Source organism: Talpa europaea (genome assembly GCF_964194135.1).
Source record: "Talpa europaea genome assembly, chromosome: 1".
Lineage (NCBI taxonomy): Eukaryota > Metazoa > Chordata > Mammalia > Eulipotyphla > Talpidae > Talpa > Talpa europaea.
The window spans coordinates 35,488,927-35,501,536 of record NC_140073.1 but is presented as its reverse complement, the minus strand read 5'-3'; the positions used below and the strand labels follow the sequence as shown (position 1 = coordinate 35,501,536).

At 54.9% G+C, this 12,610-nt stretch overlaps 1 protein-coding gene across 1 annotated transcript in view; it reads left to right on the top strand.

Moving 5' to 3' along the window:
• The window catches only part of DKK3 (dickkopf WNT signaling pathway inhibitor 3), a gene marked incomplete at both ends in the record, with an annotated part of 44,074 nt that extends 32,343 nt beyond the window's left edge, over window positions 1-11,731 (top strand). Inside the window, 4 exons of the mRNA XM_084242561.1 lie at window positions 7,983-8,075; window positions 9,361-9,505; window positions 10,424-10,580; window positions 11,512-11,731. Coding sequence (XP_084098687.1) covers window positions 7,983-8,075; window positions 9,361-9,505; window positions 10,424-10,580; window positions 11,512-11,731 — 615 coding nt within the window. The remainder of the gene's footprint in view (window positions 1-7,982; window positions 8,076-9,360; window positions 9,506-10,423; window positions 10,581-11,511) is intronic.
• Window positions 11,732-12,610: the final 879 nt, after the last annotated feature.

Below are 12,610 nucleotides of genomic sequence, written 5' to 3'. Positions count from 1 at the left end.
AGGATTTGAGGGGAGGGGCCTCAGTTCAAGCCCTAAGTGATCATGTGGAGGCAAGAAAGTGTGCTGATAAAAATCCCTGGCTTGGGGGTTCTAATGGGCCTGGGTTTACATCTTTTCAAACTCCAGCCATGACCTTAGGCCCTAAGTCTCCATTTCCTGACCTGCAGAATAGAGATTCCCACCGGCTCACTCTTTCCTGGACTCTTGCCGAATGCCGGAGACTTGCCTACATGCTGGGGGGTGTGAAGTGGGCAGCTGACTTCACCCAGTGCTGTGGGGATCAGACCCCATTCCAGCCCTAGCAGGTGCAGACACACAGTAGGTGCCTTCTGAATGTCAGTGCACACTGCCCCTCTCCTCCAGCTGCAGCAGCAGTCTGTCGGTGGAGGCGCCCCTGCTTGTGTTTCCATGTGCCCCTATGTTCCCCTGAATCTTCCTTCCCGAGACTCAGGCTGAGAGGAGACCCTCGAGGCCCCACTCACCGGTAGCCTCTTCCTCTGGCCTCAAAATCAGAGAATATCTGGATTCTTGAGCCCCCAGGCAGTGTGAGAAAAAAGGGCCATGAAGAAGCCACGCCCTACTGGCCCCATACCCAGAGGCCAAGGCAACCATTCCTCCCGTGTGATGTCCCCCCACCCCTATACCCCCCTTGCTGCCCCTGCTTTGGACTTCTGCCTCCTCAGAGCCTCTCTCCTCTGATCAGCTCTGAACTGGAAAATCAAAGATGCAGCACAACTCGTTTGCCATTTTCCACTATTTCTCGGTAACGAGGAAGCACAGGAGTTGGGGGAGACTGGAGGGCATTCCTGTGGGGGTGGAGGGGGGTGGGGAGACTGCCAGATAAAGTCTCCAGTGTCCCCATCAGCCCCATTTCTCCCCCCATCCCCTTCAACTCCCCCATCTGAGCAGAGTGATGTGGGGGCCTCTGGCCAGAGCTTTCTAAATATAACTCCGTCCTCGGGACAACAAAGACAGATCCTGGGAGTGGCTTCAGTCCTGATGGCTGACTTCTAGGACATCAGACTTCCTCACCAGACTGGGAGGGAGAGATGGGGCCAGATGGGGTGTGGCTGGGACTAGGGATGAGCTGACTTTTGTCATCAGGTCAGAAGGGACTCTGAGGCCCAGACTCCCAGGGGCTGTGCTCTGGGCCCAAAGGTCCTGCCTTCTGTCTCAGGGATGCCTGGAGCCGGGTTCCTGTCCCAGGCAGGCCCTGTTAAGCTGTAAGCTGTGATGGAAGGAAGAGAAATATGACCGTTTTCCCAGGAGGCCATGAAGGGAGCCTGGGCTTGGGGCTAGACTACCTGTTCTGGACTCCCCTCTTCACCTCTAAGCTGCCGGCTTTGGGCAGATCCTCCACCTTCAGTCTCACTTTCCTATGATATGCAATGAGCATATTAAAACCCACATCAAGGAGATTAAAGAGAACTGTGCCAAGTGGTGGGTGTGGTGGCTCTGCGGGGCCAGGGTCGGTGGTCGATTTGCAGGCTCTGGAGGGTGGGAGCTCAGGGTGGCATCCCACCTACCTGCTCCCTGGGGCCCTGCAGCCCCCATATTCTGCACTGGTGTGCATTTTTAATTTCGTATCAGTGTAGTATGGAGTCTTCCTTCCAGTCTGCTGGGCCTAAGAGGTACCTCAAGCCCAGAACTTCATTGTCCCTTGCACAGGGAGGCAGCTGGGGTTTTCTCTCTCTCCTCCTTGCCCCTTACTTCCAAGTTCACCTCCTCAGCTCAGGTCCCTCAGGGTGCTGAGCTTCTTTAAGACATCAGCCCAAAGGTGAGCATAACCCTGGAGCACAGGTAAAGTAAAACTGGAATTATTGAAGAGAATGAAACCATGGGTTTCTCAGCTCTGGGTCTGACTGCTTGTGGGGAGTGGAGGCAGGGCATCAACCCGCATCCTGTCCTCACAGCTGTTCAAGGTGGGAGGACCTGACTGGTTCCTCAGGACTTTAACATGAGAAAGGTGGGATCCTACCTTCTGGTACTAAGGGGTCCTCAGGAGAGACCCAAAACTCACCACCCTGCTGACCTGGTCTCCAGACAATAAGTGGCTCCTCTGCCCCAGAAACTACTCCTATTGGAGTACAGGCCTCTGATGCTCTGAGTGGAGACAAGTCAGATGTGAACTCCCCAAGTGTTGAGGAGTAGAGATCAGAGGTGGAGACCTGTGTTTAGACCTGTCTTTCTGCTCTCAAGCTGGCCTCCTGGCAGGGGTGCTTCTGGGAAGGGGCTTTTGGGAGGGAGAAAGCTCCATCCACTGGATGGACTGAGGCTGCACAGCTTTCTGTTGCCATGGCTACCATTCATAGAGCACTGACAACACCCTGTGCAGCAGGCCGTGTTCCCAACCTCATTTTTCTGTAGAGGTTGAATCAATAACCTAAGGTGACATTGCAATTAAATCACCCAGTCAGTATTCAAAGTTTGTGCTCTTGGGGCCTCTAGGGTTTCTTCACACTTTGGAGGCCCAAGGTTTCCATTATGATCACAGTTCTTAAAAAGCATTTCTAGGGATTGCTGGGAACACACATCCACAACAGACAGATTCTTAGAGCAAAATACCGAGCTTTCTTCAGGAGAGACAGGCTGGATTAACCCTCCAGAGCTCTTGTAAGTAGCAGAAATACATCAGCATAGGAACCCAGTAGCTTTAGTGGATTTAGATTTTTCAAAACTGTTTTGGCAAGATCTCATGCTTCAGATTTTTCCATACCTAGGAATGAAATAAATTACTTCACTGTGGCTTTGCAGGAATGCTTTGTCATATGGAGGCGCCAGTTTAGGAAAGGGAAGCTAGTCCTCTGGACAAATGTGCACTTTTCCTGCTGAAGATTGTAAACTCCAGAACCACAGAGATGCTTGCTGAAAGGGGCTAAACTCATATTTTTTTAATTTAAGATCTGGAAGAGGAAGTGTACAGTGAAAATTGCAAGTCTACGGAATTCTTGGGAAATGAGAAGCCAAATTAATGGAATGTGCATGTGTTTTGCATCAGTTCTGAAGACATTGCTCGTGGTCAACATTCGGTTAGTTTGTTCGTCTCAGTAGCTACAAGTGGTTCCATCCATTGAGCAATATCTGCTACAGGCCCCCCGTGAGTCAGATGCTGTTGGGCACAAACACTTGTCTTGCATATTGTCATCCTGCATTGCAAAAGTGGGGTTCTCCCACACCCCCACTTACTGTTTCTATTACAGTTGTGTTGTGGACATCACAAAGCAAACACCTCTCTCATTCTTTTTCAGGTTTGCCACGTGGCATTTCCCCTGAAATGACTATACAATCCTTTAATCTGTTTCCGCTTATTGGACTTCCCACTATTTCTGGATCACAAATAATATAACACTGTAGGCTTAAACACCTCTGTCTTCAGATATTTGCACTTAGGGCAAGTGTTTCTGAGGGTCCCCTGGAAGTGATATATGCAATTAAATATGTGATAGTTGCAGATCTACTGTCTGCCAAAACCCTCTATTTCATTTTAGAGTCCCAGAGGATCTGGCAATGCCCATTTCCTTAAATCCCTGCCAGCATTGCATATTCTATTGGTTTCCTATCGCTGCTATGATAACTTAACATCACGTGGTTTTAAAACAGTTTTTAACATCTTACAGTGCTGGAGACAGAAGTCCCACACAAGTCTTACTGGGCTGAAATCAAATTGTGCTGCCTGCCTTCTGGAGGCGCTGAGAGATTCTGCCCTCCCATCTCCCAAGCCAGCCAAGACCCGTGACCAGGGTGGGCTATCTCGTGGCCTCTGACACTGACCCTTCTTCTGCGCCGCCCCCACCCCCCGCCCCGCTCCATTTTCCCGAGCCCCTTACAATCATACTGGTTGCACCCGGATAATCCAGGCTACTCTCGTTCTCACCAGGGCAGTGATTAGCAACCTTGTCTCCCCTGGCCGCGTAACAAGTGTTGTCCACAGGTTCCAGCCAGCAGGATATGGACATCTGGAGGCCAGACCTCCGTCTACCACATATATTAGCACCTATTAAATTGTTTCCATTCTAAGTGAAAGCATGATATCCTGCTCAGGTGAGTTGCATTTTCTTGATTATTGGAGAGGCTGAACATCTTTTTCGTGTGAAGAGGCAAAACAATTTCTGTTACTCTCTATTATCTCTTCCTGCCCTTATCTCTCTTTCTATGGGATTGCCTTTTTTGTTTGTTTTCAGTTAAGTTATAAATTCCTTGAGGGTAGGGACCTTCTCATGTTCACATTGGCATCCCAGTGCTTCCATATACAGCCAGGATTCAGAGAGGGGGCTTGTGCCTACTAGCCCTCCCCATTTATTCTCTTGCTATTCTGCTTGGGAAGAAATAGCAGGACACTTCCTGCTAAACTGAGTTGAGTCTGTGTCTAGGAGGGCGTGGTAGCCAAGACAAAGAGTGCCTTGTGGTTTGCTTACAGGCCCATGGACTTTCCAGGCCATTAGAGGCTCTGGGGTCAAACAGAACCAGTGCCCAACCCCCAACACAGCCCTAACTTGCCCACCCTAAGTCTTGATTTTCTCACCCAGAAAAACAGCAGTGGTGTCATGTAGGCATTTTAGGGTTGCTGGGAATAGAAACACAGCTTTTTGAGAGGGAGGTGGTGTAGGGCAACCTTGTAGGTTGGCAAGGCAGGGGTCTGGCAGGAGAGCCAGGGCTTGGGCGGCTGGCAGCAACAAGCCTCCCAGCCCTCAGTGAATCTTCGCGCTCTTTCTCTGGGTTCTTTCTCTTGTGTTGTCTCTTGATCTCACCTCGCCTGTAGTCACACCACTTGTCCTCTCACTGCCACTGCTGCCGCTGCTTTTGTCCCCACCTCTAGGCTCAGGTGTGCACACTTACACATGCCCAGGTGTCCCCAGTCAGGTACTCGTGCCCTGTGCCCACGATCCCACCAAATAAGGCCACCAAGATAGTCACAGAGGCCAGAAACCTAAAACAAAAAGAATTAATTAATTTACTCTACAGAAGCCCCCTTGCTGAGCTGCCCCTCTTTGCCACGGCCTTTGGAGCAGCGGGTAGAGCCACGTGGGGGGCAGAGCCACTAGGAACAGAGAAGAGCAATTGTAGGTCGCTTTCCTGACTGGTAGGCAGTGTGCTCTGCTGTAATACTTTTTGAGAAAGGACAATAAAAAGCTAAATTGCTCTTTAATTCTTCTGGTGTCAGCCCTGTCTCCTCTGGAGCTGCTGGTGCAGGTGCACACAGGGCCTGGCTCGTGGCAGTGACTTGGGCAGCAGGCGCTCAAATACCCTTGCTTCATCCAGTGCCACTCTGCTCTACTGACAGTGAGCAAAGTCACTGGGTTGGGCCACTGTCTGCGGGCATGTTGGTTTTCTCTAGGTTCTCTGGTTTCCTCCCACCTCCCAAAGGTGTTGGTGTCAGGTGCACTGGCGTGTGTCTCCATTGTCCCAGGCAGAGTGAGTAGGTGTGTGTGTCCTGCCGTGGAAGGGTGTTCCATCCCGTCCAGGGTTGCATTCTGCCTTGAGTCCTGAGCTGCTGGGATAGGCTCCAACCATCTGAGACCCCGAAGTGGAATAAGCAGGTTGGAAAATGAATGAATGAATACAAATTATTGAATATTTAGAAGTGCTTTGGGTCTTTATCTAGAAGTTTGGTGGTATTTTCTGTGACCAGAAATAGGACCTTGGCTCCTGTTGATATCAATTAGCCCATGGTAAAATTGGTTTCCCTGTTTGTTGTTTCACTTAAAGTTGCAGATCCTAAGAACCTGTTGACAATGTTAGCTGAAGACTTGGGCCTCCTCCCCATTACCTTTCAGAGGAGATGCAGAAGGTGGTGTGCAGAGGGCCCGATGGTCTTCCGGGTAGGATGTGCCTTGCTTGGTAAACAAAGTAGGACCTCTGCTCCAAAGGGTGATAGGCAGGACATCGGTCCCAGGCTGGAGTTGCAACAGGGCTATATATCCATCCCCTCCAGCCTGCCATGCTGGTCAGAGCACACACCACCCTCAACCAGAGGATCCACTTTCCAGGGACAGAGCCCCATATTCTAGGCTGTCTGCTCAGGGCCCCTGCCTAGCCCCAGGCTGCACTCACGCTCTGGCTGCAGGGCCCCTAGAAGGAAGGCCCAGTTCCCAGTCTCCCTGTCCACACCCATTAGCCTCTGTTCACAGAGCAGAAGTGGGGACCAGCCCAGCTCACTGAGGCTGCCCACCCAGGTCTTCCTAGGGCTGGCTTCACATCCGCCTTCAGGATGAGCATGCCCTGGACTTTCCCTTCTCCACACCCTTTTAGAAAGTTCTTTGGGACCCAGAGTTCCTGCTTTAGTTTTCTCATCCACATGCCTCTGAACTGCATCTGGACCCCTGGGTCTCCCCAGGGGTGGTGAACGAGTCCCTCTACTCAGAACTAGCGCTACAACCTTGGCCTCTCTGAGCCATTTCCCTGTCGGCAGCACGGGGAAGGGGTTCCTACCTGCTGTCTCCTGAGAAGATCCTGAGGAAGACAGGGCGTAAGGAGTCCATGGCGGTGGTGGCACGAGGGAACCACCAGTGATTGTCCTTGTCTTGACTTCCCCACTTCTCCTGCCCTTCTTTCCCTCTGAAGTCGCCAGTCCCCATGTGCCGTGGACGGAAGGCTCAGGGCAGGATCTCTATGACCTGAGCAGATGGGGTGAAGGAGGAGTCCTGGAGCCCTCAGTGGCTTTTGCAGGCTTCTTATAGGGATTGACCAGGCACACAGCAGGCAGGGTCTCCCAGCCCCCAGCAAGTCTTCACTCCTCTGGGCTCTCCGGCCTTCTCTCGTGGCCTCTGCTTCTCTGCTCATTTCGCCCTCCCATCCTGCTGGCGTCCCCGTGACGCTGCCCTTATAAGCACAGTGTGAGCCCAGCTGAATCCCATGTACATATAGTCCCACACCCTACTCCAGGTGCCCACCCTCAGGCATGCCTTCAGGCCCGCAGGGTTCTATCATCAGTCCTAGTGGCGGGACAGCAGAAAAGCCTGATACTTTTTTTTAAAGATTTATTTATTTATTTGTTTTGTTTATACAAGCACTGGGTACAGTCAGAAGCGCGGGAGGGTGAGAGAATTCACCAGAGCCAGAGCGGGGAGCAGAGCAGGCAGAAGGACCGAAGTACACTGCTGAGGGGAGCAGCGGGCGGCAGGACGGGTCTGCGCGCCATGTGGGACCCTCCTCCAGTGGCCGGGGAGCAGCCGGGGATCGAACCGGCGCCGCAAAGGCCGCAGGCAGCTTCTCAGCCCAGCGCTCAACCGCTGCGCCACCAGGGGAGGCCCCACCTGATACCTTTTATTTACCCTACACCATGTCTGACCCTGACGGCGGTGCAGAGCTGAAGAGCTCTCTCCTGACAATAATGTTCGCATCCCATGTCCTCGCTCTTCGGGACCCAGGACTCTGGTGGATGGAGACTGACTCCCCATTTCTCTAGCTGTAAAGCTGGCAGCCACACGGCCCAGTGCCAGTGGCAAACCCCCTCCTTCTGTGGAAGGTGGGAGCTGCCTTTGCCTGGCAGGCCTGGACCCCAGACCCGGGGCCCTGAGGAAGGCTCCCTGCCAGGAGGGACTGCGGCCACCAGTTGCATGTCTTTGTGGCCCTTTCCCTTCAGCAGGGCCCCCGGGGGCCCGGCTGCCAGCCCCTGCTCTGCAGCTGCAGCAGCCTGGAACTCATTAGCTCTTTTTATTAAATCCATCTGCTCTGCAATGCCGACTGGGCCCACATCTCTGTGCTCCCACCCGGGGTGAGTGCCAAGGAGCCCTGCACACAGGCGGTGATTGTGTGAACTGGGTGTGGCCTCCTGGAGGCTGTGTGGGTGAGGCCTGGCCCGGAGGAGTGGAGATGCTGAACAACGGGAGCTGGCAGGACTTGGGGGTGGGGGAGACTGGGGAGCCTTCCTGAGCACCCTCAGCCCGTGGGAAACTGCGGGATGAAATGGGGCCTGCCCTTCCAGGACTCTGTGGGTTTGATGATCTGCCTTCACTGATGAAGCGCTTGCTCTTCCCTCCCAGGAGTGCATCATCGATGAGGACTGTGGGCCCGCCAGGTACTGCCAGTTTGCCAGCTTCGAGTACACCTGCCAGCAGTGCCGGGAGCAGCAGGCGGTGAGTGTGCCCGCGCTTCTGGGCTGCCACACCAGGCCATGGGGGCCCAGAAAAGGGGATCTGGGGCTCCCAGTTGGCTCCAGAAGCCCCTTCAGGGAGCTACTTTGTCCATGCTGGGAAGAGCCTCTGCATGACACCCAGGGGAGCTGACTCGAGAGAAGCTCTCCTGGGAATCCCTCCTCAGGCCTGCTGCCACCCCACCGCCCCTTGGCCCTGGCCCCGCGGCTGGCAGAGAAGGGGAGGGAGCACAAAGGCAGAGGCCTGCTTCCTATCGCTTCCTCTGGGCAAGACCAGGCCGGGAGACATGGCCAGTGACCGCTGCAGCCTCCCAGCAAGGAAGAGCGTAGCCTCTCCCCTTCCTGGCCTGCACCCCTTGTCCCCCAGATCTTGCTCCCGATCTTCCCAAAGGGAAAAGGCAGAGCACGGGCCAGGAGGAGGCCTGAGAACATCCCTGAGGGACACTCCACAGGGAAGCGTGAAGCCAGGGGCGAGGGCACTTCCTCCACCAGACAGAAGTTTGGACCCAGCCAGATGGGCTTACAGACTTTCCTTAGTCCGTCCTCAACATTAAGAGCACACACAAGGCCTCCCCGGTGGCGCAGCGGTTGAGCGCTGGGTTGCGAGGCTGCCCGCGGCCTCTGCGGCGCCGGTTCGATCCCCGGCTGCTCCCCGGCCACCGGAGGAGGGTCCCACATGGCGCACAGACCTCTCCTGCCGCCCGCTGCTCCCCTCAGCAGTGTACTTCGGTCCTTCTGCCTGCTCTGCTCCCCGCTCTGGCTCTGGTGAATTCTCTCACCCTCCCGCGCTTCTGACTGTACCCAGTGCTTGTATAAACAAATACAAACAAACAAGCAAATTAATTAATTAAAAAAAACATGCCTCTATAAAAAAAAAAAAAAAGCACACACGGCAAGACGACAGTTGAGACAGCAGAGGGCGTCTTACTAGCCGGCCTGCCCCACCCGGGGCCATCGCTGAGCACGGCCCGGCCACCGTCCTTTGTAAAATCTCCAGTTGGGTAGGAAGACTCAGAAGCAAGACTCCCCCGATGCCGTTTCTCAGGGTTCTCCCCCTTCACATCCTACCAAGCCCAGTATCCCCTCACTTCTTGCCTCCCACTGGAAGCCAGCAACCTCGGGTCTCAGTTTCCAGCTCTCTGCAGTCGGGGACGGAGATTAGCGCCCTGTGTCTCCACACCTCCCAGGCAGGGGTGGGGGGCAGGGACTCGCTGGGCTCTCTGGGACCTGTGAGCTGGGGGGCTAGCGTGTCTCCCGCCTCTCCGCAGCTCTGCACTCGGGACAGCGAGTGCTGTGGGGATCAGCTCTGCGTCTGGGGTCACTGCACGAAAACAGCCACCAAAGGCGGCAACGGGACCATCTGCGACAACCAGAGGGACTGCCAACCCGGGCTGTGCTGTGCCTTCCAGAGAGGTGGGTGGCTTCCTGCTGGATGCAGGGCCAGCTCTACCGTACTGGCCTCCTGGGGCCCTATTCATGTCAACCAGACTATTTTTTAGGGTCCCCCATCCTGGGCAGACTCCTAAATGCTCACTCAGGTGTCTCAGCCCTGTCTGGGGTGGAAGTCACTCGGTCTGTCCGTTTCTCTCTACCCCTACCCTGCTGATGCCTAAAATAGTCAAATTCCTTCAGGCTGCACAGGTCCAGGGAAGGAGGGCCACCCCCAGATGGGTGGGACCCCAGCAGCCCCTTTCCAACCCCACTCCACCTTCTCTAGGCCACAAGGGAGGCCCTGACCTCAGTCCTGACTCCTGTGAATGGTCGTCTTCTCCCTGCTGAGGATGGCCCGGGCTCCCTCCCACAGGTGCTTCTGAAAAGCATTCCCTCTGCCTCCCCCACCTTCCTAGTTCCCCCAGCCCCTGCTGCCCCAGCAGGTTTCTTCAAGATGGCCCTCCAGGTATCCCTCCTCTGGGAGCTCCAGTCCCTCCTGGTCTCTCACTTCAGTTAGACTCATCAGTCTGCCTGCCAAGGCCCTTGTCAGCTCCTGCTGTTTTTTCCTCTTTGTCTACCACTCCTTGGCTCTTTGGGACCCTCACTCCCTCAATTTCTCCCACTGTGCCTAGCCCCAGGCCTTTGTTGTTGCTGTGCACCTACACTGATCTCCTTAATTTCCCCAGGCCTTTGACCTCAAAAGCCAGCACAAACCACTTCTTCCAGGCAGTCCTCCCTAACTGCTCCAGCCCGCCTGGTTCACTCCCTCCTGAGCCCATGCTGCCATTTTGCTACCTCTCATTCCACCTGCGGGAGGCTGCACCTCTTTTCTCTGCTCCCTTCCCTGGTACCTGCCTACATGGCGCTGGGCACACAGGGGTGACTCTTGGCCATTCGCAGGTCTATTGTTTCCTGTGTGCACACCGCTGCCCGTGGAGGGCGAGCTGTGCCATGACCCCGCCAGTCGGCTTCTGGATCTCATCACCTGGGAGCTAGAGCCTGAGGGAGCTTTGGACCGATGCCCATGTGCCAGTGGCCTCCTCTGCCAGCCTCACAGGTGAGGACTCACCTGCCCGCCCTATAGGGGAGAAGATCCCATGAAGTGCCACCCAGTCAGGACTCGGGAGCAGGAGTAGGGGGAGATGTACATTCAGCTTAGAAGAGGTTGAATTTGAGATAGCCTCACGTCACTGGGATGGAGGGTCCACTAGCAGTCAGGTTGTAGGACTGGGGATCAGGAGGTATGGCCAGGGGTGCAGATGCCTCATGAGTGTCCACTGGAGTGTCCCAGGGAGCATGTGGAGGGAACCCAGGGCCAAGCAGAGAAGAAGCTGGCGGAGGCGACCGAGCAGGCACAGAGGCGGGAGGGAAATCAGGGCAGTGGCAGGAAAGCAGGATGGAGACACTGCCCGTGGCATCCCTAGCCACTGAGACAGTGCGCAGCATCAGGGCTGTGACTTGGCCGATCACTGCAAGCATATTGTACTGAACCTCTCAGCGACCACCGCTCAGCCCTCTGCCCCCGCAGGATCCAGGTGACTGGGCAGACAGACAGAACTCCCCGTGGGTCCCATGAGTCCCAAAGCTCCCCCCAGTCTCAGCAGATGGGGAGTTAGGTTTCACCTTGTGGTCAGGGCTGTTCCTGCCTGGAGACCTGGATGGGCAGGGGGCTTCAGACCCGGCGTCCTCAGGGACTGTGCCTGGAATGCTGGGCTGGAGAGACAGTCACGGGAAGTCAGGCCTGCAGATGGGGAGGAGGGCGCCCCTCAACTATAATACATGCTCCAGAACTGACCCTCCCTCAGCCATCTCCTTTAAGGTAGGACGCAGACATGAAGCTAAGGCTCTGTTGGATGTTAGAGGAAGTGGCGTGACAGTGAGACAGTGCTTATGCTTCAGGCCTGCACCCCATGCCCCCTACTTAGAGCCCAGTTTGCCTCCATGGGGAGACACAGTCCTTGACTGAGCCCAGTCCCGTCTCTCCCCAGCCACAGCCTGGTGTACGTGTGCAAGCCAGCCTTTGTCGGGAGCCGTGACGAGGACGGAGACAGCCTGGTGCCCAGGGAGGTCCCCGATGAGTACGAAGATGGGGGCTTCATTGAGGAGGTGCGCCAGGAGCTGGAGGACCTGGAGAGGAGCCTGTCCATGGGAATGGTGCTCGGGGAGCCCGGCGCGGCCTCCAGGCTGCTGGAAGAAGAAGAGATTTAGAGGCGTGCTCTTCTGCGGGTAGATGTGCAATAGAAGCAGCTAATTTATTTCCCCAGCTGTGGCCTCCAAGGGCGAGTTCACCAGGCTTTTTCCATGGTCTCTTCCCAGTACTATACCCCCTCTGGCTTGAAGCAAATTGAGATGCTCTGTGCCCATCCAACTCTCCCAGACCGTACCCCACACATCACAGTCCTGGTGCCTGGGGGCACACGGGGGTGTGGGAGGGTGAAGGCAGAGCAGGGCTGCTAAACTGGGCCAAGTATTAGCACTTTGCCTATACTGCTTAGCAGATGGCACATTTCCTTTTGTTCTACTGCCTGGAGAAGAGAATGCAGGGAGGGAAGAGGATGCAGAATTTCCCCATAGTGGGTTTTGGGATCATGTTGAGTCTCATACATGAGAAGAGTGCCCTGCTTTGCAAACATAAACCTGGGGAAAATGCAACAAAGTTTCCAGGCAGTTCTTCCCAGGCCTAGCGAGCTGTGCCTTCAGCTGCTGCAGACGTACTGTTCTGCTCAACTGTTCTGCTTGGTACATGCATCCATCCTTTCCACCAGTCGCTCAGCTCCTACCTCTGTGCCAGAGCAGCAGTTTCCTGTCCATGACTGATTCAAGCTCTCACCACAGCCTGGTGAGGATCTCTGAGGCTCAGAGACCTCAAGTTGCTAGCCCAAGTCACACAGCTAGTGAAGACCAGAGCAGGATTTCACCAAGGTGTGACTCCAAGTTCAGTTCTCTCTTCACTATTCCTCACTAGCCTCAGTGCCACCAGAAGTAACCTCTAAATAAGGAAGGATGGAATTTTTCTTTTTTTGAGGCGTATCTGGAATTAAGGTCACACTAGTTCACGAGTCCCTGTAAGATTAAACTTCTACTGTT